This window comes from Caretta caretta, chromosome 1 (genome assembly GCF_965140235.1).
Source record: "Caretta caretta isolate rCarCar2 chromosome 1, rCarCar1.hap1, whole genome shotgun sequence".
Lineage (NCBI taxonomy): Eukaryota > Metazoa > Chordata > Testudines > Cheloniidae > Caretta > Caretta caretta.
The window spans coordinates 32,067,473-32,092,094 of NC_134206.1; the positions used below are offsets into that span (position 1 = coordinate 32,067,473).

At 40.2% G+C, this 24,622-nt stretch overlaps 1 protein-coding gene across 5 annotated transcripts in view; it reads left to right on the forward strand.

The window, feature by feature from the left end:
* CNTN5 (contactin 5) overlaps positions 1 to 24,622 on the forward strand; it is a 982,104-nt gene that overhangs the window by 914,974 nt on the left and 42,508 nt on the right. For all 5 annotated transcript variants that reach the window (XM_048843558.2, XM_075126897.1, XM_048843549.2 and 2 more), the window contains 2 exons: positions 11,862 to 12,020; positions 12,464 to 12,613. In XM_048843558.2, coding sequence (XP_048699515.2) covers positions 11,862 to 12,020; positions 12,464 to 12,613 — 309 coding nt within the window. The remainder of the gene's footprint in view (positions 1 to 11,861; positions 12,021 to 12,463; positions 12,614 to 24,622) is intronic.

Here is a 24,622-nt window from a genome sequence, read left to right on the forward strand (position 1 = left end):
ATAGTACATTAGAAGCAATACTCTGTAGCATTATGACTTAGATTACAAACTGTACAATCATATAACAAAGAAAAAGGCCACTAGTAGTTTGTAAAGATACTAAAATGACATATTACTAAGACACCTTTGTTCATAGGTAGCACTGTATAAAATACTAATTTTAGTGACCTGGAATTTCCTTTGCTCATGTCAAAAAATAAAAACAAAAGTATTCTTGTTCTTACCTTGCTTTCCCATTCTATTGATCAATTTGTCACACAAAACAATTATTTCAGTGTTTCTCTCTGGTCATGGTGTGGATTTGGGAAGAAGGTAGGGAGGTGAATAAGTTGGTTTACATGGAAGGCAGAGGACACTTTCAGGAGGAACTTTGGGTGTGGTCTCTGTGTGACCTCATCCCTAAAAAAATGTTGTGAAGGGTGCCATTAGAGCTCCTGTTTCCCCGATTCTCTGAGCCAAGGTGATGGCCACTAAGAACGCCATTTTCATAGACAGATGCATAAGCAAGCATGTGGCCAGGGGTTCAAAAGAAGACTTTCTAAGGCACTTGGAGACCAGGTTAAGGTTCCATGTTGGATTAGAACATCTGATTTGTGGAAAAAGGTGTCCCATACCTAGGGCCCTACCAAATTCACAGTCTATTTTGGTCAATTTCACAGTCATAGGACTTTTAAAATGGCAAATTTCATGATTTCAGCTGTTTAAAACTGAAATGTTATGGCGTGTGTTTGTAGGGGTCCTGACCCAAAAAGGATCTGTGGGAAGGTCGCAAGGTTATTGTGTGTGGGGGGGTTGTGGTACTGCTACCCTTACTTCTGCGCTTGTGCTGGCAGTGATGATCTGGAGCCCAGATCTGAAGACAGAGCAACTGCCAGCAGCAGCCCAGAAGTAAGGATGTCATGGTATGGTATTGTCATCCTTATTTCTGTGCTGCTGCCTGCAGAGCTGGGCCCTCAGTCAGCAGTCACCACTGTCTGGCCACCCAGCTCTGAAGGCAGCACCGCAGAAGTAAGGGTGGCACGGTATGGTATTGCCACCCTTACTTTTGCGCTGCTGCTGGCGGGACACTGCCTTCAGAACTGGGTTCTCAGCCAATGTCTGCCGCTCTCCAGCTGCCTAGCTCTGAAGGCAGTGCAGAAGTAAGGGTGGCAATGCTGTGACCCCCCCCCCCAAAATAATCTTGCAACTTCCAATTTGAGAAACATTGGTCTCCCCCGTGAAATCTGTATAGTATAGGGTAAAAGCACACAAAAGACCAGATTTCACTGCGGGGGAGACTAGATTTCATGGCCCGTGTTGCGTTTTTCATGGCCGTGAATTTGGTAGGGCCCTACCCATGCCCTTGAGGAATCTTTTTGTTGTAGGATGAATGAATACGGAGTTGCTGTTCATCTTCTGATGAAAGGCATTTATGGCTGCAAGATGTACATTTACTGAACTTAGAGATAATTCTTGGTTTTAGATCTAGGTTGTAGTCTGTTACTAGTGGGAGGCTAGAGGATGTGGGGGTAATGTGTTTTGAGACACACCAGATTTGGAATCTTTTCCACTTCTGCACAAACATGTGACAAATCATTATTATTCTGCTATGTAGTAGCACCTCTTTCTCATTCTCTGAATGGAACATCTCTATGCTTTTGAACCATGACTTGGTGCTATAGAATCAACACAGAGGGAGAATGGAGGATGGAGACCCATTCTGAATCTGAGGTCACTCAACAAATACTTAAAGGCACAAATATTTAAAATGGTTACATTAGCTCCAATAATTCCATCTCTGAACTAGGGAGACTGATTCTTGGCCCTCAGACTACAAGATGCTTATTTTCATATTGCGATTCTACCATCTCAAAGGAGTTTCCTGAGATTCACTTTGGGTCAAGACCATTTTCAATACAGGGTGCTTCCATTCAGTCTATCATCCACATCCAGAGTGTTCTTGAAGATCCTACCTGTGGCAGTGGTTCCTCTTTGCAAAATATGAATCATGACATGTCTATATCAAGATGACTGCCAGCTCAAGGCACAAATCTTCAATGACGTCCTATTAGCCACACAAAAGACTATAGATATATTAATGCAGTTGAGACTACAATTGAACACTCAAAAATCTACTCTAACTCCAGTGCAACATCTAAAATTCATAGGAGCCTATTTAGATGCAGTGAAAACCAAAGCCTTCCTCTCACTACATAGGTTCAACACCCTAATCATTTTAATTGACACTGTTCAGATCAGCCCCAAGACCCAGGCCAGAAATTGCCTTCCACTAACCTGACAGCAAACACCTTTGAATTAAGTCATGCAGGGTTCCACATGCATTGCCTTCAGGCATGACTCAAAGCAGTATACACACCAAACAGAGACAGATAAAACAACCTACCTCTGACAGTCAAAGACCATCTTGAATGGCGGAAAGATCTGCAGGATATCTGCACAGGGGTCCCATTCATGCAACCACCTCCAACATTGATACTGACAATAGACACATCCTTACTGTGCTGGGGAGCTCATCTAGACAATCACATGGTTCAAGGCAAATGGTCCCCCTTAGAATCAACACTACATATCAACCTACTGGAGCTCAGAGCCATCTGGAATGATTGTTCACATTTCCTATCATTGATCAAGAGCAAACATATAAAAGTCACGTCAGACAACATAGCGTGTATATTCTACATAAACCACCAGGTAGGAGTGAGATCACCATCCCTTTGTGCAGAGACAGTGAAACTATGGAACTGGTGCATGGCAGCAGCATCTTGTCAGCAGTCTACCTGCCAGGTGTGCAGAATACCATAGCGTACACCCTCAGCAGGACATTCTAACAGGAACACAAATGTGAAGTGGAGCCTGTTGTTCTCCACAATGTATTTCAGCATTGGGGAATCCCCAAAGTAGACTTATTTGCCATGACCAAAACCAAAATATGCTCCCAGTACTGCTCCAGATGCCTTCCTCGTTCACTGCAATACAGGTCTCATTTACGCCTTTCCTCTGATTCCTCTCATATCAAAGGTCCTGCTCCGGCTAAGAAATAGTAGCTCTAATGGCACACCCACCCGTCACAATGTTTTTTTAGGGATAAGGTCTCACAGAGACCACCCAAAATTCCTCCTGAAAGTATCCTCTGCCTTCCACATAAACCAACGTATTCACCTCCCTACTTTCTTCCAAAGGCCACATCATGACCAGAGAAAAGCAATATTACCTGCACTCAATGTCAGGAGAGCTTTGGCATTCTATTTGGGTAGAACAAAAATTTTCAGAAAAATCTTCTAAACTATTGCTTTCAATTGCAGAGAGGTCTAACGTATCCTCAGTCTCGAAACAAAGATGCTCTGGATGGATATCAAACTGCATTACCTATTATTATTGTACCCACAATCTTCAACCTCCATCTGGAGTTCAATTCCATGAGATCTGTTTCCAATTCTGTAGCCTTCATCAAAAACATTCCCATCACAGAAATATGCAGAACAGCAACTTAGGCAGCTGATCATACTTTTGTGGGACATTATGCTATCACCTATAACTCAGCATCAGATGCTATGTTTGGATTCACGGTATTCTCATCAGTACTAGACTCAACGCCAAAGCCCCACCCCTCCATCAGGGCTCCTGCTGTAGAGTGACCTATAGTGGAGCGCCCATAGGGACACTACTTGAAGAAGAAGAGGTTACTCACCTTGTGCAGTAACTGTGGTTCTTTGAGATGTGTGTCCTTATGGGTGCTCCATAACCCACCCTCTTTGCCTCTGCTTTGGAGCTTTTAATAAGGGTCTCTGTGGTAGAGAAGGAACTAAGGACAGTTCACCCGTGCAGCGCTAGGGAGCCTTGAGGCAAGCCTAAAATCTCCAATCTGAGGCTCAGAGACATGGATACACCTACAGTGGAGCAGCCATAGGGACACAGTAGGTGATTAACATCTTCAGTGCTTCTGGAAATTCAGATTTTTGTTTTAGGAGCAACTTCAAAGAAAACCATCATGAATGAATGGGTCACTCCAGCACTATGGTTTCTGAGAATTCACAGCATTCATTTGGTCTTGTTATCTCCAGTGGTATATTGATGATTTCAACTCAGAGATTTAGGTAGCCTTTGATACTAAGAGTTTCGGGGAATAGTTTTAAATCAGTTGCTGAATTTTTGTTATCTCTTTGAATAATGCAGAGTGTTTATAATTTTTTGTTGTTCTTGTTACAGATGTGAATGGACCACATGCCTTTCCCAGAAAAGAAAAATCTGTGGCCACAGTCTCCTGGAGTTACTTAAATATACTGTGTACGCACTATGGGAAACTTGCTAGCATATATGTATCCATTACAAATACTTTTAACCAAACAATTATTAGTAATACAGGCATGACAGGAACCATACTTTGTAAGAAACAAAAAGTCAGCTTTCAGCACAGTGAGTAATGTGTTCTGTATGGCCATAAACAGAAAGCTGGTCAACACAGCTTGTATGCCTACCCTAAGTAAAATTATCAAAAGGCTATGTGGAAGCTGAAAGAGCTTTACAATGAGTATAGAGAAATACAATAGAGCAGGGGCAGGCAAACTTTTTGGCCTGAAGGCCACATCAGGTTTCAGAAATTGTATGGAGGGCTGGTTAGGGGAGGCTGTGCCTCCCCAAACAGCCAGGCATGGCACAGCCCCCGCCTCCTATCTGACCCCCCCCCAGGTTCTCACCACAATGCCCCCCCCAGACTCCTGCCCCCTCCACCACCCCCCACTCCCTGTCCCCTGACCATCCCCGGAACCCCCACCCCTGACTGCCTCCTGCCACCCCATCCAACCCCCCTCCTTCCTGACTGCCCCTACCCCCATTCAACTCCCCTCATTCCCCACCCTCTGACCGCCCCAACCCCTATCCACACCCCCGCCCCCCAAACTCCTCTGCCCTCTTTCCAACCCCCATCCCCCGCTCCCTGCCCCCTTAGCACGCTGCCTGGAGCATCGGTGGCTGGCGGCGCGGCTGCACCAGGATGGGCAGCCGCACCGCCCAGGTGCAGCCAGCCGTGCACCACGTAGCACAGAGCACCGGGTCAGGCCTGGCTCTTCAGCTGCGCTGCCCCAGGAGCTCACAGCCCCGCTGCCCAGAGCATTGGGCCTACGGTGCAGTGAGCTGAGGCTGCGGGGGAGGGGGGAACAGCAGGGGAGGAGCCAGGGACTAGCCTCCCCAGCCAGGAGCTCAGGGGCCGGATGTGGACCGTGGGCTGTAGTTTGCCCACCTCTGCAATAGAGTAAAAGGATGAAATACAATAAAGGATGAAAGTCTTTGTGACTACAAAATGTGGCTTTAGAAGTACACGTTAAAGTTAAAGTACACATTAAAGTACCAATATAAGCAAGAAATCCACTTCCATAATATGTTGGTGTAGAAGTAATATTGTATGTGTTGTTTCTGAACCTTGCTGACCTAGAGAGTATATAATGTAAGAGCTGTTAGTCAACTTGACTATATTGCCAGTAAAACTTACAGACAAGTGTTTGGGTTTAAAGGCCATTACCCACAGCTGTTGAATGTAACAGAAATTTTAGTTTAGTAAGTTCACATTGAAACTATAGTAAAGGCTATTAAGACACCTATAAACCCAAACCACAGGCCCAAATAATTGGATTTTCGATCCACCTTGCCACAAACTCAAAAAACATAACTTCTCCCAGGGTGCTTGATCTTGCCTGTTAAGAGACTACCATGTACCTCTACTAGACCAGAAGGCTTGTCCACATGCTTTTGTTTCCAACTCCTTTAAACCCACCTGCTTCCAGCACATATCTACATTTCAGGAACAGGGGGCCAAGACAACCCAGCATCTAGCACAAAGGATTCCTTCCCAGTAAGTTGTGGAAAATGAAAAAAGAAACAGTTAATTTTATTTTAAAAAATGTTGCCTATAGGCCACACCCCCAGCATAGCGTTTCAGAAGTCTAGAGCATGCTATAGGCACATTAAAATGTATTAGGTCCTTAATCATACGTTTCCTTGATTTTAAGGTCTTGGATCTTGCAAATGATGTGGTAATTACAAGATGAGTCAAAATCTGTTTTAGAAGGAGACTCTGGTTACAACTTTAACCATAGAGAGACTACTGTGTCTCCTTAATAAATGGCTCACACTTGTACAACCAAGACAAAAAATTGGGACATCTAGCTCTAAAAACACAAGCCTATTCCATATGCAGTAAAGGAGGGAAGGTCCTTGTTAGCTATCAGCTAAACAAACATCCCTATGTTTTGCCTAAGCTGCCACTTTACAGTAGAGGGCATGCTTCTTGAAAAATATATGATGAAGTTCACCCATGCAAAAGGAGCAGAACAAGGTATATGCACTGATTAACACCTGCTCTAAGGGTTTAATTTGGAAGTTAGTGACTTTGTTCTAATCCTCAGCATTCAGGTGAATTGCATCCATAGTGCCCAATCCAGCACACACTGAACTCAGTGACACAAAAAGCCTCCCATTGACTAAAATAAGAGAAAGATCCAGAAATATATACAGCAAAAATAATTAACTTTGCTTTATTACCATGGGTTTTCTTCAAATATACCTGATCCATGACTTAATAAGGAGCTTTTACTTTATGGAAGGCTTGAAGGAGTAGTGACAAGCCATTTCTGAGCTGGAGGGAGAGGGAAAAACTAGACAAACATTAAAATTACAAAGCAGGCTAATTGTAAACAACAGTTTTGTGGCTTTTTGTCTCCAAATTTCTACTTTGTCTTCAGAATCAATCTGGAAATTTTCAAGCCAAACCAATTTTCCAAACCAAAATAATAAAACAGCATTTTGTGTGGCAACTTCAACTCAGAGGAGGTTACCACCTTTGCCTAATAAATGAGGGTCTTCAGTTCCAAAGCTTAGGCAACTGCGTACTAGCTCAACATCTCTTGATCTTGAAATAGCACTGTGTGGGGAGAGAAAGTTGGAAATAATTGCTGCTGACGAGACAGAAGCACATGTAAACTCACTAGCAACCCTTTTTACCTCCCAGGCTTAAACTGCAGGTCCACCAGGGGCATTGGCAGGTTTGAAACAGCCCAATTCCCAAATACCCCACTGTGCAACAAGACTTGGTCATTGTTCAGCTGGATTTACTGTACCCTTGGCTCTTCTCTTCCTGATTTTGCCTTTCCCCTTAGTCTAAACAAAATGCAGGAGCTAAATTCCTCTTCCTGTCAGGATCCTCTGAAGCATATCACCACTCTTTTGGAATCCCATCATTAGCTATCTGTCTCCTGTCAAGCTCCTTATTCTCACCTTCAAAACTCAACAGATTCTGATCTCACCTACATCTCTATTCTCATTACCCTCCATCCTCTTCTTGGTCCTGTTGGTGCTCCTGTTACTTTTTACTTACTGGTACCTTCTTTCATGCTGTCTCCCTTTACTAGTCTTGCTCTTCTAAGTCAGCTTCTTGTCCTTTCTCTTTAACCCCTAAAGATCTGTTCCTTCAAATCCCTCCTGGAAGTCCACTTCTTCCTCAGAATATTTCCAACCATGTTCTCCACACTTTTCCCTTACCGAACCATTGTCCTGTGTCTTGTTTCTATTTGTTTTGTCCAGCCTTTGCTGCAAGGTCATCAGGAAAAGGGCCATGTAAATGAATGGTGCTATTTTAGTCCATTTTATTAACAATAAGAGCAATAGAATGAGATAGTGGTAGAAGTTATGAGTAGCCTCGATTTACCCATGCAGGAGATAAGAATTATGCAGATCAGCCTTTAGTAAAGTACAGGCTATGAGAAATTAATGTGCTGCTTCCTTTCACTACATAGCAGAAAAGCAGGTTTTGTCTAGGGATTCAACAGAAAGGGCAATGCTTAACAGAATTACTAAGACACTGTAATTGGTAATGGCATTTCAAGAAATCCCATATTAACATCAGACAGCAGTAGGAACTCTAAAGAACCTCACTAGATGATGGATAGAACAATTTCTGAAGTTAAAAAAAAAAACTCATAACAGGTTTTCCAAAATACAATCTCTTTTGCCGTAAAATAAAAGAAAGTTCTTTAACTAAACTGAGGAGTTGCTTTCCCAGAAGATAATCCACCAATATCCTTTATGCTGGGTTTCTATTGATTCTGTAACTGCATAACTGGATGTTCCACACCAAGCAGGCTTCCCTACAAAGCTGCAACTATATTGCATTTATATCTAGTCACTTTCTGAGCAGAGTTTAGAGAGGAGCATATGACTTGCTTTTTTCCCCTAAATTGACTATTTTAAACTTTTTTAAAAAGTTTCAGAAATCCTGAACAATAATATAGCCCTTGGGTGAAAAGTATCTTTAACCTAAGCATCTGGCTGACACTATAAATGGTTACAGCTGAGCATAAAATTTAATGGCATTTCCACAAAATGAGTAACATCTGCATGGCACTCAGGTCTTGGGCTAACTGTCATCCATTTGTCATCACCAAAACTTTTGTCCCTTATTAATGTCCTTTCAAAAGTGCCTGATGTTGGAAATGGAAATGCTTTTTAACAGTCCTCCTGGAGACAGTGTGAGACTACACACCCCAGAAAGTTTAAGGAGCCATTGTCATGACTATGAATGATTTAGAAGGTATTGAAACCATAAGAGAACTTGGGCAACAAAATGTATTGAGAATTTAACATGTGACATTGACATAACTAATTTCTACCAATTTCATGTAATGAAAAGCATGTTATTATTATTATTTATTATTATAATACAGTGGTTGGAAACTCACTCTCTCCATAAACATATGAAGTCTTTAGAGAAAATGATATCACAAAGGACCTGTAATGTTGCTTAAGATTAGGGATTAGGCACTATAATACTGTGCCCAGAGCTCCAGCTTCTGGAGTCACGTGATTACATTAAAATTGGAGCGTTTATTAAAAATGAAAAGTTTCTAGTCAGTATGATTGCAAGGTAAACTCGAAAATGATGTCTGCCTGAGTCTTCAAATAGATTAAAGCAATTGCTGGGGAAGGGGATGGACTCACCCCCATTCATCTCAATGGGTGTTAATTCCAAGATCAACACCAACCCAGCAGAGGACTCTGTGTATAGCAGGAGAAGAGTGCAGTGGGTCCTGCCCACTTAAGCAGATACATGCCCAGCTGCTGGGGTAAGTACTTAGGTACACCCTTGCTGCCATCTTGTCTCCCTAGAAGGAGACCAGAGCCCACCCCTACCACTGCCCCATGAGACCTTGTATTATGGTGTGTCTAGGGCCCCACAATTGCCTTAGTCCAGCCCTGTTTATGGTTAGAGAGAGAACGAGTTTTTGAGCAGCAAAATGTTCAAAGGGAAAATGCTATGTGAAGCACTGAGTCCAAAGGCTGGGCTTGGCAGTGAGTATAAGGGCAGGGGAGGGAATCCGAGGATGTGGAGTATCTGGTGTGGAGTGACTATGCCTTAGTCTGCCTATATGTTTAATGGATATAATTACAGCTTCGCAGTGAAGTGGTGGGACTGAACTATGGCAAAGTCCTGACTGTAATTATTTTGTCATAATTCATACAAGTATTATTTTGTTGAAGGGAATATCAGAGGGACTGTAAAGTCCAGTGATACTAGCTGGTTTGTGGTTGTAATATACCACACCTGGTGAGGCGAGACTCACAGCTACAACATTTTCCAGACCTTTTAAAGTCCTTTTAACGTTCTTCTTCTGCTCTTGCTTTCATCATTCTGGGTGTAACTTGAAGTTTCTCCATGTGCTACTGAAGGACTCCAGTCACCTATTGTGTTGGCTCTGAATTCTCTGAAGTGTCCAGTTAACTCGTTTATTTTTCCTTTGCAATAAGATATTGCGCAATATCTACATATATATTTTTACACATTAGGATTCAAGGCAAAATTATATACCTTACAATGTCAAATGCCCAGATAATTTAATACGTGATACTACGGGATTACCATAGCTTGTTTTCTAAAGTTTCATTTAAATGATACAGTTTCCATGTATTTCATTATCACAAATATTTTGTAATATAACTTATTTCAGAGAGAAATATTTCAGAGGGAAGAGAAGACTATGCAGTTTATTACTATTTGCACTGAAATTCAAAACAACCTAGAGTTCATCAGTTTAACCCCCAAATCCACTTGGTACCAGGTATTCCCTGACTTTCCCATTAACTTTGATCAGAGTTGCTAGCATCAGTTCAAGCATGGGTTCATTATTGCCATCTCAAGGGCCAAAAGAAGCCAATATATGCTTATGATTACATACATACTGATAGAAAATCTTGGCACAAGACTGGCTATAACATAGGTTACTTCTTTTTACATTCAATGAAATTAAAAGGTGGGAAATTCAAAACCAGTAGAAGGAAATGCCTTTGCACACAACATGTAATTAAACTGTGGGATGTATTGCCACAGAAAGTTGTTGAAACCAAGAATTTGAGATTCAGAATGATATTTATGTGGATATCAAGAATATTCAGATGTGTCATAATTATGAGAACATTTTCTGAAGGAATCTTAAATCTTGTGCTTCAGGGTTTAAGCCAATCTCTAAGAGGCCAGGATAAGATTTATTTTGGGGTCAGATTATTCCACGTTTGCGTACTCATAGAGTAATAGAGTTTAAGGCAAAAAGGACCACCAGATCACCTAGTCTGACTTGTATATTGCAGACCACCGACACCACCCAGAACCTGCATAATAAACCTAACCTTACTGTGGGGTTCATGCCCCTTCCTGCTTCTCACCACTGCTGGAGAGTGGATACTGATCCTTTATGGTAGTTAATATGTTCTCAGAGTCCAGTAACACTGAGGTCTGTTAGCAACTGGAGAAGACGTGGAGTGTTCATATCTATGTTTTTGGTTCTGACTCATCTCTGTTAGCAATCTTAATTAATCAAATAACATATGCAGATAAAAATAATTAATTATGATTGTCTGCAGCTGAGTACAGTAAAATAATATTTTTCACTTCTCAAGAGATAAAAAGCAATTTTGTTGTTTGGGATTTTTTTTCCTGGACCTTGTAACAAACAATATCCTTTGGAATATTAACTTAAATGAAAAACAAAATCATTCAAGCAAGCTATTAGATGATACAGGGAATGTTTGAATATGTGAGACAGTATATATATTGAATTCTTGATTTGGTGATTATCAAAATTTAGTGGTTTTCAAGACACCTATTGATCTTAGTTTTACTTTGAACATGGTTCATTTGTCATATCAACAAACTGTGGTGTTTGCCTCTACAAATATCCAAAATTTGCTTTATATTTATTAATTTCATATAATTATCATTTATTACTTTTACAGCACATGATATGTTGTGGGCTTTTAAGGCATCATCGCTACCTTGAAGAGTTTACAGTCTGAGACCTCCTCCGGCAATGGGGTCTGTGTATTGACTTAAATAGGACCCCTAATGCTCCTAAGGGTTTGTCCACATAGATCCAACTGAGTTCTGATGAAGCAGAGCAAGGAATACTGCAAATAGATGGTGCAAGGTTATTATAAGGGAGGAAAAGAACATATGGCTGTTTAGTTTAACCTTAGATGCTTCTTAAAGGTTGCTATTTTACTTTTATTTTTCTTCGGTTTTAAAAAATTAAAGAATAAAGTAATTGATGATTTTTTTAAAATTCCTGTTTCTGTTTCTAATTCCACAGCTGTCACTCTGACATGTTAATTGCTTCTCCCTCATGAAGTATTAAAAAAGTAGAAATAATCATAATTTGTCATCAGAAATCATAGAAATCAACCACCTCAGTGATATGCATCTTAACTACGTATTTCATGAATACTGAACTACATCATGTCGTTATGGAAACGTGTATCCTGTGTTAGTGCTGCTGAATTGGCATGACAGTGCGGTTCTTCTTATTCTTTCACCTTATTTCTAGGTCCTCCTGGTCCCCCAGGAATAGTGATAGTTGAGGAAATTACAGAAACCACAGCGACGCTTTCCTGGAGTCCTGGGGCAGACAACCACAGCCCTATCTCCACATACAACTTACAAGCACGTAGCCCATTTTCACTTGGCTGGCAGACTGTAAAAACAGGTGAGAGAAATATTTTTAACATAATATGAGTAGGCTGAGTTCAAAACTCCTGGCTCAAGAGCATAGGAACCACCTACACCAGTTGCAGAGGATGATGAAGAAAATAAAAGATTAATAAGATTATAAAAGAAGATAAAAAAGTAAAAGGTCCAAATTTAAAAATTGCATTTGGATGTCACTTAACAACATGCCTGCAGTGTGGCTGTCCCTGCTGTAGCTGTGGATAAAGAGAGGATTTCTGTCTTCAAATAGTTAATCAGCCATCTTTCAGAAGCATTAAATAAACATATACACACACACACACACACAGAGAGAGATGAGTTTGATTTCCATTACCTCCAGTGATCTTTAATATTGTAAAATTCAGTTCCACATACCACTGGCATATTACACATGAGTTTCAGGTGAGTTAATGATTTACACATTGTCTTTGCTTTCTACAGTTCCAGAGAACATAAGTGGTGACATGGAATCTGCTGTGGCAGTAGAACTGAACCCATGGGTGGAATATGAATTCAGAGTTGTAGCAACCAACAAAATCGGGACTGGGGATCCAAGTGCACCATCTCGAGTGATCAGAACCAGTGAAGCAGGTAAGAACTTTGAAAGCCACAAGTTTATTCTGTAGGAACCATCAGGAATAAAGAATTTTTTAAAAACTAATATCTTTCAAAAGCTTCTTGCAGACATCACTGTTGGCAATCACTACTAATCTAGTGTGATGTTTTTTCCCAGTGGGAGAGCTTGTTCATTCAAAACAAAATTATTTTTTAGTTTGGGAAAACTTCACATAAGATGCCCAGCCCTCTCTTACCTTCAAGTGTTAGGCCATTACACTGTGTCCTCTGCTTTCTACAGCTCACTGTCCTCTAACCTGCAACTCCAGACCCTTCTTGATCCATGATCTCCCCGGAGACTTTGCTGGTTTATGAACAGAATCACACATCATTCTACTGCAGACTCATACATGACCATTATTCTTTCCTCCTCCCAGGACTTTCTGTTACCTAGTCCCTCTCTGTCCCCTTTTCTTCATTATAAATCCTTCACAAGTTCCATTGTTGTGAAAGTCAAATGAAATCCTACTAGTCCTCTACTGTGTCTGCTGGATCCACTGCTGCTATGTTCCAATCCAGTGCATTCTGGATATTTCCTTGTATACCACAGCGAATTGTGTGTGTGCCTCCGGGGAAGACCCAAAACATTCCTGGTTGTGGCATGCAGTGTCAATAAACCAATTAAGAGCTTTGGACAAAGTTGAAGTAAATGGTAAATTTGTCATTTGGTGCACCTGTTAAAGACAGCACGGTGAACCAGAAATCAGTTGCTACTGCCTCACTTTTGAGAATCTTCTCTTTAGCAAAGAACACTATCCACATAATCAGTACATTATTCAGACCTCTTGGAAATGCAAATGTCCAAAACTTTGGGAGCTTAAGCACAATTTATAGAAAGACTAGGGGGATGGAGAAACAAGTTGTATGTGGCAGAAAGGGAACATGAGGGAATCTTATTTTGAACTATTTAGATGAAGGGACAAATCCAAGGAGAGGATACGTATTTAGGGAAAAGGGTGGGAGACAGAGATGTGGTTGGGTGTAAACATCCAAGCGGATCTCAACTTCTGAACACTTGAGGCTTTTCCCTGTTACTATTTAACATCACGTCTGGTTGTTTTGTTTTCCATTAAGTGACTTGTAAGTAGGCTGTTAATCACATAGAGTAGTTATGTGTTCAAGCTTAAATGAAACCAGCCATGCTTTTGTAACCCATGCCTGCTGGGTGTGGTGCTCTGTCCCCATTGTCCTCATATTCTCTGTGTATATATAAAGTCTGCTGCAGTTTCCACGGTATGCATCTGATGAAGTGAGCTGTAGCTCACGAAAGCTCATGCTCAAATAAATTGGTTAGTCTCTAAGGTGCCACAAGTACTCCTTTTATTTTTGCGAATACAGACTAACACGGCTGTTACTCTGAAACCTGTCCCCATTGAGTGGCACCTAGATCCTGAAGAGATTGATGAGTCTTCTACAGCCTTGGCTAAGAGCTATGGGGCTTTTAGCTCATGTAGTAGAGGATCGTGCAGTAAGCTTCAGAAGTCTGTTGTTTTATAACTGGCATCTGCTGGCCTTACAGTTTTACCATTTGTATAAATGAATAATTAGATGAATAGGTTAGTCACGTCTCATTCTGTTTTCTATCTTTTCATGAGGGGAGATTGTAAGTATTGCAAGTGGTAATGCCATAGTCTATCTGCATTCATAGCTCTGGAATAAAAAGGGTCGACCTTTGAGCTTTGTAAATTATGTGCATCAGAGCCATAGTTCACTGGTCTGTGGACTCATAGCCTCATAGACTTTAAAGTCAGAAGGGACCATCGTGATCATCTAGTCCAGTGGTGGGTAACCTGCGGCCTGTGGGCCAAACGCTGCCTGTCAGGGTAATCCGCTGGTGGGCTGCGAGACAGTTTGTCTACACTGACCATCTGCAGACACGGCCACCCGCAGCTCCCATTGGCCAGGAGCAATGAACCGTGGCCACTGGGAGCTGCCGGTGGCCATGCCTGCGGATGGTCAGTGTAAACAAACTGACTCGTGGCCCGCCAGCAGGTTACCCTGATGGGCCGCATGTGGCCCGCAGGCTGCAGGTTGCCCACCACTGATCTAGTCTGACCTCCTGCACATTGCAGGCCGCAGAACCTCACCCACCCACTCTTGCAATAGAAACCACACATAAACAGTCATTCTTAAAACAGTCAGGATAGATGCAGTTAGTCTGAATGTTATATATATATATATTATCTGTAGTCATAATAAAGAACTTTTTTTTCTGTTTTAAATAGCCACTTTGTTGTTGTTTTAAAAATAGGTTTCACTATACAGTCATAGAACTGCATGCAGGTCGATGGATTTTCATTCCTTCCTGCCAAAGGATACATTTTATCAGACTTCTGTGTCTTGTTCACTCTGTGTTAGTCACACACTACCTCTTTCTCTCTCTCTCTCCTTTTGTTTTTAAGCAGGAGCTCCATATGCTTCATACTTTGCTCCATTACAGTCCGAAGGAAGAAAAGAAAAACAATATGAAAAATACATGACCTATTCTCATTTAAAATAGTGTTTGGAAAAGCTTTTACCATCAGCCTTATGCTTTCCCTGGTTTTGTACCATATGTAGGGCTGGTATTACTAATTCTGTTGAACCCAAATGTTTTTAACTACTTCTCTGGCTAGGCAGGTGATACAAATCAGAGAGGACGCAGACATTCCAAGAGAAGCTTATCTCAGGTGATAGGCTGCATCCAAAAGCTTATATTCTCTCAGATTTATGAATGCATATCCTGTGTTTTAATGGACCAGATGTATTTTAGGCCATGAATGAGTATTTTTCTCACCATCTGGGTTCTGAAAATTTAATGCTGTAGTTTGCAGTCATGTTATGTGTGGGGGTTGTTTTATTTCATTTCTTTTCAGTTGTTTGCCAAACAAAAGTTGCATTTTCTAATTCATTTCCCCATGACCCAGATGAAAAGTCCTCCCCATCTCCACCGTTCTTTCCTTTTTCTTTGGACAATTGTTGGGTTTTAGCTGTGAGATTTCAATCAATAATACATAACAATCAGTAGAGGAAGAATATTGGGACTGGATGACATATGTGTTATGCCCCTATCTAGTTGCTGATACACATAAATGATGACAGTCTACTATTGTTTTTTTTAACTCAAGTGGTAGAGATGTGTGTTTAGATGCTGAAGTGCCCAGGATCAAACCTGCAGGAAAATACATTTGTATTTGCTATTAAATGAAAACTTTGTGACTAATGAACTAAAATAGGGTCATTATACATGATTTTTTTAACACCTTCCCATCCCCAGTTTGATGTTCTCTTTCTTTCCCTATAACATTTGTAACTACAGAATTGTTCTTGTTTTAAGTGTGTGTTTTGGAGCATGGCATGTTAAATCCCATACAAATGTCAATAAATCAATGTATGGCTTTGGAACAAGCTTAAGTAAATGGTGAATTTGTCATTCAATATATGTGTTAAAGACAGCATGATGAACCAGAAATCAGTTGTCCCTGCCTCTGTTTCAGAATCTTCTCATTAGTGAAAACGCTATCCAGTTGTTTGTCTGTTTGTTGGGTTTTTTTTAAAAAAAAGAGAAGAAAAGGAAGATTATTTTTAATTGCAACAAGGGATGGCTTTCCAATTTGTTAAAATATAGAAAGAGAGTTTTAAAATGTTTACTCCTAATGATAACTTAATGAACTACAAATTATTTGAGCATAAGCTTTCGTGAGCTACAAATGCATCCAATAAAGTGAGCTGTAGCTCACGAAAGCTTATGCTCAAATAATTTGTTAGTCTCTAAGGTGCCACAAGTACTCCTTTTCTTTTTGCGAATACAGACTAACACAACTGCTACTCTGAAACCTGTCTTAATGAACTATGTTTATGGAAAACTGACACAGATATCAGTAGTAGCAAACTTACACATTATTCATAGTTGTATAGGACCTCAGGTATCTCCAGTGCTTCACAGAAAAATATGGGTTTCTGCTTTTGCAAAGCTTACACTCAAAAGCCACAGTCTTGAAACTGGATTCTACATGAAGTCAGAGGTCCATGCCAGTAGATTCAGTTGCAGGACTGGAGCTTAAATGATGGATTTGGAGGACAAGCATAATTATCTCATATACCAGGAAGATATGGGGTGAGGAAAGATTCAGTTTATGGATATGTGATTACAGAGTTATGATGTGCAGGCATAAAGAAGACTTGATTCTTGTTTGTTTAGACAGACTATGTAAACCAGTTTCAGAGTAACAGCCGTGTTAGTCTGTATTCGCAAAAAGAAAAGGAGTACTTGTGGCACCTTAGAGACTAACCAATTTATTTGAGCATAAGCTTTCGTGAGCTACAGCTCACTTCATTGGATGCATACAGCAACCACATATCACAAAAAAAACAAAACCACTAACCCAGGAACCTATCCTTGCAACAAAGCCCGTTCTGTTGTGTGGTATGTGGTTGCTGTATGCATCCGATGAAGTGAGCTGTAGCTCACGAAAGCTTATGCTCAAATAAATTGGTTAGTCTCTAAGGTGCCACAAGTACTCCTTTTCTTTTTGCGTAAACCAGTGGTGGGCAACTTGCAGCCCGCAGGCCGCATGCAGCCCATCAGAGTAATCTGATTGTGGGCTGCAAAACATTTTGTTGACCGTCTTCAGGCATGGCCTTCCGCAGCTCCCAGAAGCTGTGGTTCACTGTTCCCGGCCAATGGCAACTGCAGAAAGTGGCAGGCCACAGGATATAATCAATGAGTCTTTAATTGAAAACTGCACTTTAACATTTTGAACAGAAAACTTCTAAATTCCTTCATTATTACTCATTTTCCTTTAATTTTCTTCTGCCCTACTTTGTTTTAACATTCATTCTGTTTAATCAAAGAGGACTTTCCATCTTATTATTTTCAACACACCATTTTCTATTTTTATACATTTTCATATTATGTTTTTATTGATTTTAGTCAACACACATCTTTTCAATAATGCTTAGTAAATTGAAGTGTTCTCTCAATACAACTGGGAAAATCTAAATGAAAAAAAAATAGCCCCTGCAGCTCTCCAAAGTATGTTTGGTAGTGCCTTCTAAATGTCCTTCTGCCTCAGTTACAAGGGTCCTATTTATCGTGACAGGAGGCAGAATGATGGGAATGCCAGTTCACGATACAAACAGCCACCTGGTTAAATTGCTGGGATGGTTTCTGGTATAGGAAATGATGGACAGTGTTCTGTGGCTTGGACTGTGACCGTACAGGACCTGTGTTCCTTCTCCTTGTCTGTTCTGACATACAGACTGTGACCAATCACTATAAAGTATTTTCGTAACCTTTTTGGGCTCCTTCGTCCACATCTCCCATGTGATTTCTAGCTCATAATAATACACAGGAAGCAACCTCTCTGATTGTGTCTGGCTGCCATTTTGTCTCTCCTCTGGAGTGGAATTTTGGTTTTTGTCATCAAGAAACATGGAACAAATGGAGAAGGAAACATCAAAGAGGCGTGGCAAAAAGAAAACATCTTTGCTGTACCTCTTGCCCTAGCATTTTTCCATGGGAGCCCTAGTGTTTTCCTCCCTTTTTTTTCCACAGCCTTCGTATTATTTTCAGCACATTGGGAAGCTATTTTCTTCTATCCTTTTTCTATTTCCAGTCTCCAGAGCTATTATCTTGAGTTTCTCAGGCCCCTCACTTCCCAGACGAGTAGTCAACACACGCACAAGCCCCTACCTTTCCTAGGCCTGTAGAGCTCATTCCCTGCAAATACTCTGACACCCAAAAAGCATAGCATTTTCTAGGATTTTCTCCAGGTGCTTCTTGGCTCCCAAGAGAGGAGAAATCAGCCATTTATTTGAGCTGAAGTGAATGAACCAGTTCACCAAAACTCATAACTTCAAAATGGAATCCACAGATTCACTCTGCTAGCTGTGGACTAGTGAGATTGCTCTGCCCCTTAGTTTCTGGTCCTCTCTCTCCAATGCAAAGGACATCTTTTTACAGCCAGATTCCGTGGGCCCAGTTTTACTGCAGGACACTTTAGCAACTGGTGATTGCAGAAGGTCTCGTGTTCTACTGGGGAAGATATGAATCCTTCAAGAAAATGGTGTGGAAAGAAATTTAATTCTTCTCAAAGAGATGTGGCTCCAGATAGGGCTCCAGTCTGTAAGGACATTTGATGCACTCCACATTTATGGCAGGCAGGTGGCCTCTGGGCTTATGAGAGCTCTGGGATAACACACATCTCGGTTGAGCAATGTGATTCTGCCTCACCTCCAACACAGAGACAACCCACAAGACATGATCATGCCCATGCAGATAATCCACAACAACAGTGAATATGTAATTCATCTACCATTTTTTAAATAATTAAATGGAAATTGACAGATGTAATTTAGTAGCTTATGCAAGCTTGACTTGAGAATAGAGTCTCTTTCTCTCATTGCCCCCCATTTTTTATCCCTTCTTCCGCAAATCAGTAACAGGACTTTATACTAGTACAGTAATTAAATACCCCTGGCAGCAATAGTTGGAATGGTATCAGGTAATCGACAGAATAATAAACAGGGTTTCCACTTGCCTTAATTTTCTAATTAAACCCTAATCTTATTACTTAGTTCATATTTAGTTAACATGATTGCTCTTCATAGCTCCTTTCACTGGAATGGATAATACTGTGATTTTCTGGCACATCTAACTCACAGCCAGTTCCAGTAATTCTGTTAATTCTAGCCTTCATACATATTTTATAGGTCCACAAGGTGAAAAGAGCCAATAACATCAATTTAAACATGCCAGATATTCCACGAAAGCAACCGGGCATTTGGAGCCTGGGGGCAGAGCGTCAATTACATTATCTATTCATGGTGAAACGTGGGTAGGAGAGAAATTGAGTAGACTTAGAATTTAACCTGCTAATTGTGCATGCAAACTTGATTTTCTGAGCTAATAGGCTGATGACATTTAGTTGTAGAAAATTGTCTATAGGATTAAAAATATAAATAAATCAACTTTCTTCTGAGTTAGGCCTTCCTTGCGTTACACTAAAGAATCAATATGCCAGAGTGAAAAATTGGCTTCTTTGGTCTGGTTTGGGGGGGTTTTGTTTTGTTTTGTTTTGTTTTTGTTTGAGCTGGAGAAAAGAGGTTTCAGCATTTCTATTAATTACTGTTAATTTTATTCTACAATCAAATCCACTGCTGTATTGAGATTTGACAATGTTTAAATGGACAACTAAGGCCTTTGAGGGCAAGGTGGCTCCTGAAGGAGCCGCAAAAGCAAAAATAGAAAGAAGATAGTGAACAGGTTGCCCCTCTTGGGTGCCCCTTGATGTACTGGGGTCCCACTGAGCCCGCCCATTCCACCACCGTGGGATCCTTCACCCAGTCCTGCTGTGCCAAGCCCTCAAGCCTCCTCTAGCACACACACAGTCAGGGCCACACCCAGCTGCAAAAGGACACTGACACTGAGATCAGCTCTGTGTGCTCAGGGATTGCCCAGCACCCAAGTGAACCCCTCCCCCCCCCCGCCCCGCACCAGAGTGTAAACCCACAATTGTATTGTTTTCCTATGCAAAGAAATCTCTACAGACTAAGATCATGAAAATCGCCCCCTCCGTCAATGTGGAGGAAGATATGCACAGCTTTTCACCCCCCAGTTATGAATTGCACAAACTGGTTTATAGAAAACAAAAACAAGTTTATTAACTACAAAGAATAAATTTTAAGCGCCAAAACAGATTAAAGCAGATTACTTTAGTAAATAAACAAAAACCACAAACTGAGCTTAACACACTAGATAGATAGAATATAAATTAGTAGATTCTCACCCTGAGTGATAAACAGGCTGGCAGATTCTTAAAGCACAAGTCGCCTTGGCTTTCCCAGGTTTTCATATACAGGTTAAAGATTCTTGTAGGCTGGGACCATCACTTCCCACAGTTCAGTCCTTGCCCCTCAGCTTTTCCAGGTGTGTTGTTTTGGGGAGAGTGAGGTCCCTTCATAATGTCATTGTCCCACTTTTATATCTTCCCACTTGCCGGAAAGCTCTTTTGCTGTGAACTGTGTCAGACATTTTCAATTGTGTAGTACTATCTCTGTTCACTATTGTTCACAGTTCCTGGGGTAATCTTTGTGCTTGTGTGCATTTCCTCAATCAGCCATTAACATTGTTTGGCCTTTTTACTGTTGTACCTGAAAGGCTGCTCGTGGGTGTTTTCAACCTCACAACATGTTTCAGTAACACATACATCGACAAACTTCCTAACTTCACATATGATGGTAGCACATACAATCCAATGAGATATTAATGTCCAGCAGACCAAGACTTTTTGAATGATACCTCACATGACATACTTTGTACAAAACATATCCTAATTACATGACAGTGGTGAATACTGGGGTGGCAGGGTATCACAGATAGCAACCACTGATTGCATGGGTATGTTTTAAAACAATCCACTAACTGGTATGTAAAATTGCAGGAGCTAAATCCAAGTACAGTATTGTGTGTTACCAGCAAACAAACTGGAAAATTCAAGATATTGTCTTTTGATATTTTCCTGACATCTGTATCACAGCACTTAAGTTCCCAGTTCCTTTTGTTGTAGTTTTTGAGGGACTCAGCCACTATGGTGCAGTCATGCATCAGATATTACCAGTGAATGGCAATTACGCTTATTTAGTACTAAAATTCAAATGTCCTACACACCAAAGAAAACTTAACACTAAGTGTATGCTGTTGTTTCCTCCCCTCCCCCCATTGTTTTCCAGTCAGTTTAATATGGTGCATTACTTCTTCAGAAAAGCTGACACATTTTCACATCTTGTTCCAGTACAGATGAGGAGGAAATGTTTTCCTGGGAGAATGACAATGTGAGGGCTGGCCTTTCATGCTAAAAAAGATTTTTTTATTTAACATTTGTCAGCTTTCCAGATGTGTACTGCAGAATATATGTAAGGAAAACAAGGACAAAAAAACTGCTGAGTTTGTTGTTACTTTGGTCCTTGGATTAGGAAGTTTTGTCAAGCTGTTGACAAATCTTATTTCTTAACTGAGATCAAAAACCAAGAAAAGATTTTTTTTTAAGTACAAGTCTTAAAAGATATAAAAAAACTGTAAAAGAAACAAACAAACAGAAGCTGTAGAAGTTCCTTGAACAAACATTTTCATAAGGACTAAAAACAAATTTAATAATTTATCTTCCCTTAGGAATGAAGCAGTGTCAAAATCTTCTCTTTTTTTAGATGGGGTGCTTCAACCTTTATATAAATAATATTTTTGCAAAAAAATATCTTCATGAAGATAGCATCTAAGGAGAGGAAGCATGGGTTTGTGAATAAGGCAGCGAGCTGGCAGGGTTCAGTCCCTGGATCTGCCAGAAATTCTCTGTGTGATCTTGGTCATGTAAACAGTTCACCATGTAAAAATAAGAGCATAACAATACTTATTTCTATTTTGTCTATTTAGATTGTAATGTCTTCAGGGCAAGGATCACTCCTCCGTGTTTGTACAGTGCCCCATACAGTGGCTTTTGATGTTGGGTATGGCATTTAGATGCTACTGTAATACAAATAAATAATCATAAATTGCTCATGGTACCCTGTTAAAACATGTATTGGTCATTACTCTCCTTCAACATCATAACTTGAATAATTGAAAGAAGGTTGTTTAATATTTCCTTAAATACATAAAAGGGAAACACATACACTGATTGTATTATTATTTATTAACTTAATGCCACATTATTCGTGAGGATGGCATTTGTGGACGTGACCACACTAATGTGTTGGGGATGCTTCAGTTTTTAGGTGCTCAACTGGAGACACATTGACCTACATTTCAGAAGAGCTGAGCTACCACAACTGCCCTAAAAATCAGTGGAGCTATGAAATGTCTGAAAGACAGGCATAGGACGTTTCAATTATGCACCCCAAAACATGGTGCCCAATGTTTGACAAAGAGGAAGGAAGATAGACCCCAACCACAAAGAGGTTACAGTCTGCTGACTTTAATAATACTGTGCTATCTCCATAAACTTTCAGATGACTTTAATTTTAAATATGTAGGTGAGATTTTTAAAGGTGCTGTGCAGCACCACTCTTCCCATTGACATCAATGGAAATTTTACCTTTTGCTTTATTGGAAGCAGACTTAGGCCAATGATGTGCACTGCTGACATTATTTTAATTGCTAAAACCTACTGTATAATAACCAGTTTCTGGGAGCTAGAATTAGTCTGTTGTTGTCAGCATCTATTTCAGCTCATTATGGCAGTGCAGCGAAGGCATGTACTCTAATCACTTTACTGCGCAACATTCAAGATGTGTTTATTATTATAATTGGTCTCTTTTGATACTAATTCCACCACATCCTACAGCCATTCAACATAAAAATCCTCATTAAAGTTCATACTATGTATGTGTGTGTTTGTGTGTGTGTTTTCCTAAAGGTAAGTCCAATACTGTTAATAAAAGTACAATTAGCTTGTGTGGACAAGTTATTCATTATTCTTGGACAACTTGCCTCTTGTTTATACTTCATTAGGCTTTGTGCATCTCCTTTTTCCTGTCATGTAGATGTAGCCCTTTCTTCCCTCATATTTTAAGAGCACTGTCAGATCCTTCAGAAAGCTGTTCGAGACTAAATTTCTTGTGTTGGCTTTTCAAGAACATTAGATTTTTTTTTTCCTTTTTAGGCTACTGTGAGAGGCAAAGGCTTTTTTGTGTTTGTATGTTTTTATCATGTTTAATTTTATTTTAAACAAATCACCACTTTTACAGCCAGGCCTACAGTTAGTTTTAGCCAAATCATCATGGGACAAATCTCATTGTTTTTATTCTTGCCAAATTCATAGTGAAGTCATTGGGAGTTTCGCCTGTGTAAGGACTGCAGTGTTTTGTCCCACGTCACTTGAGGCGTGGACATCAATACCTTTTGGAAGATTATCATAACTTACTCTGACACACATAGTCCAACCCACCCCACATTCCCAGCACTTTCAGAACTGTGTAAAAAGTAATGTTACCACAAGCACTGCCTCCAACAGAGATAAATTATGCACCTTCAGAAAAAGAGTCAATTTTCCAGGTGGTATGTTTGGATGGGATCTTCCTATGCATGTCCCAAAACGTGGTATTCATATTCCAGTAGGTTGCACTCTTTCCTCTTAGCATTAAACCGGTGACTCTGTAGAACAGTAGTACAGTTAAGGGGCACACCACTACTAATGGAGGCCCAATTTATTCATAACGCATAACACCATGTTGCTGACCTCTAATGGACACTAAAATATAGAAGTTTTAACTCCGGGGTCCTGCCCTTATTCCTCCGTCATTTACAGGAAGAAATTGATTCTTTCTGGCTAGGTTAGTACACTACCACATCAATATTTAATGCAAAAGTATCTCTGTGTGTATCACTGCTTATCATTAATATCTTGAAGACCAGGAAGATACTAATTATATGGCAATAAACGTAGTTTACGAGTGAATAAATACAGTTATAAAACTATATACTGTGATATAAAAGTGATGTTGCTGTGGAAAACTGCTAATATACAGCCTTTGTGACTGGAAAAAATGTTTTCTTTTAATAGTTTTCTTCCTTTAATGGTTATTCATTTCAGAGTGTTCCCCTGTGACTGTATATATTGTGGTTTGGTGCAGTGCAGAAGAAATTTATTCCTTTGACACATTTACTCTTTTAATGGTTATTCATTTGAGAGAGTTTCACTGTATGACTGTATATTTTACAGTTTGGTGCAAAGGAGATTCATTCTTTTGACAGGTTTATTCTTTTAACATTTATTCATTTAAGTAGGGCTTCAGTCTGTTAGACTATTATCAAGAATCCTCTAGAAAGAAGACACTGGTCCTCCTTTCTGGTTGAACTACAAATAAGGCCCTCAAGTTGGATACTTCAAAAGAGCACAGTGTTCTGAATTGGTAACATAGCATCAAAGTCAACAAGGCATACACTCTTCATACTACCAAAGAAACCTCATCGATGTAATTCTTAGGAAGATTTAAAATTGGATCCTAAGT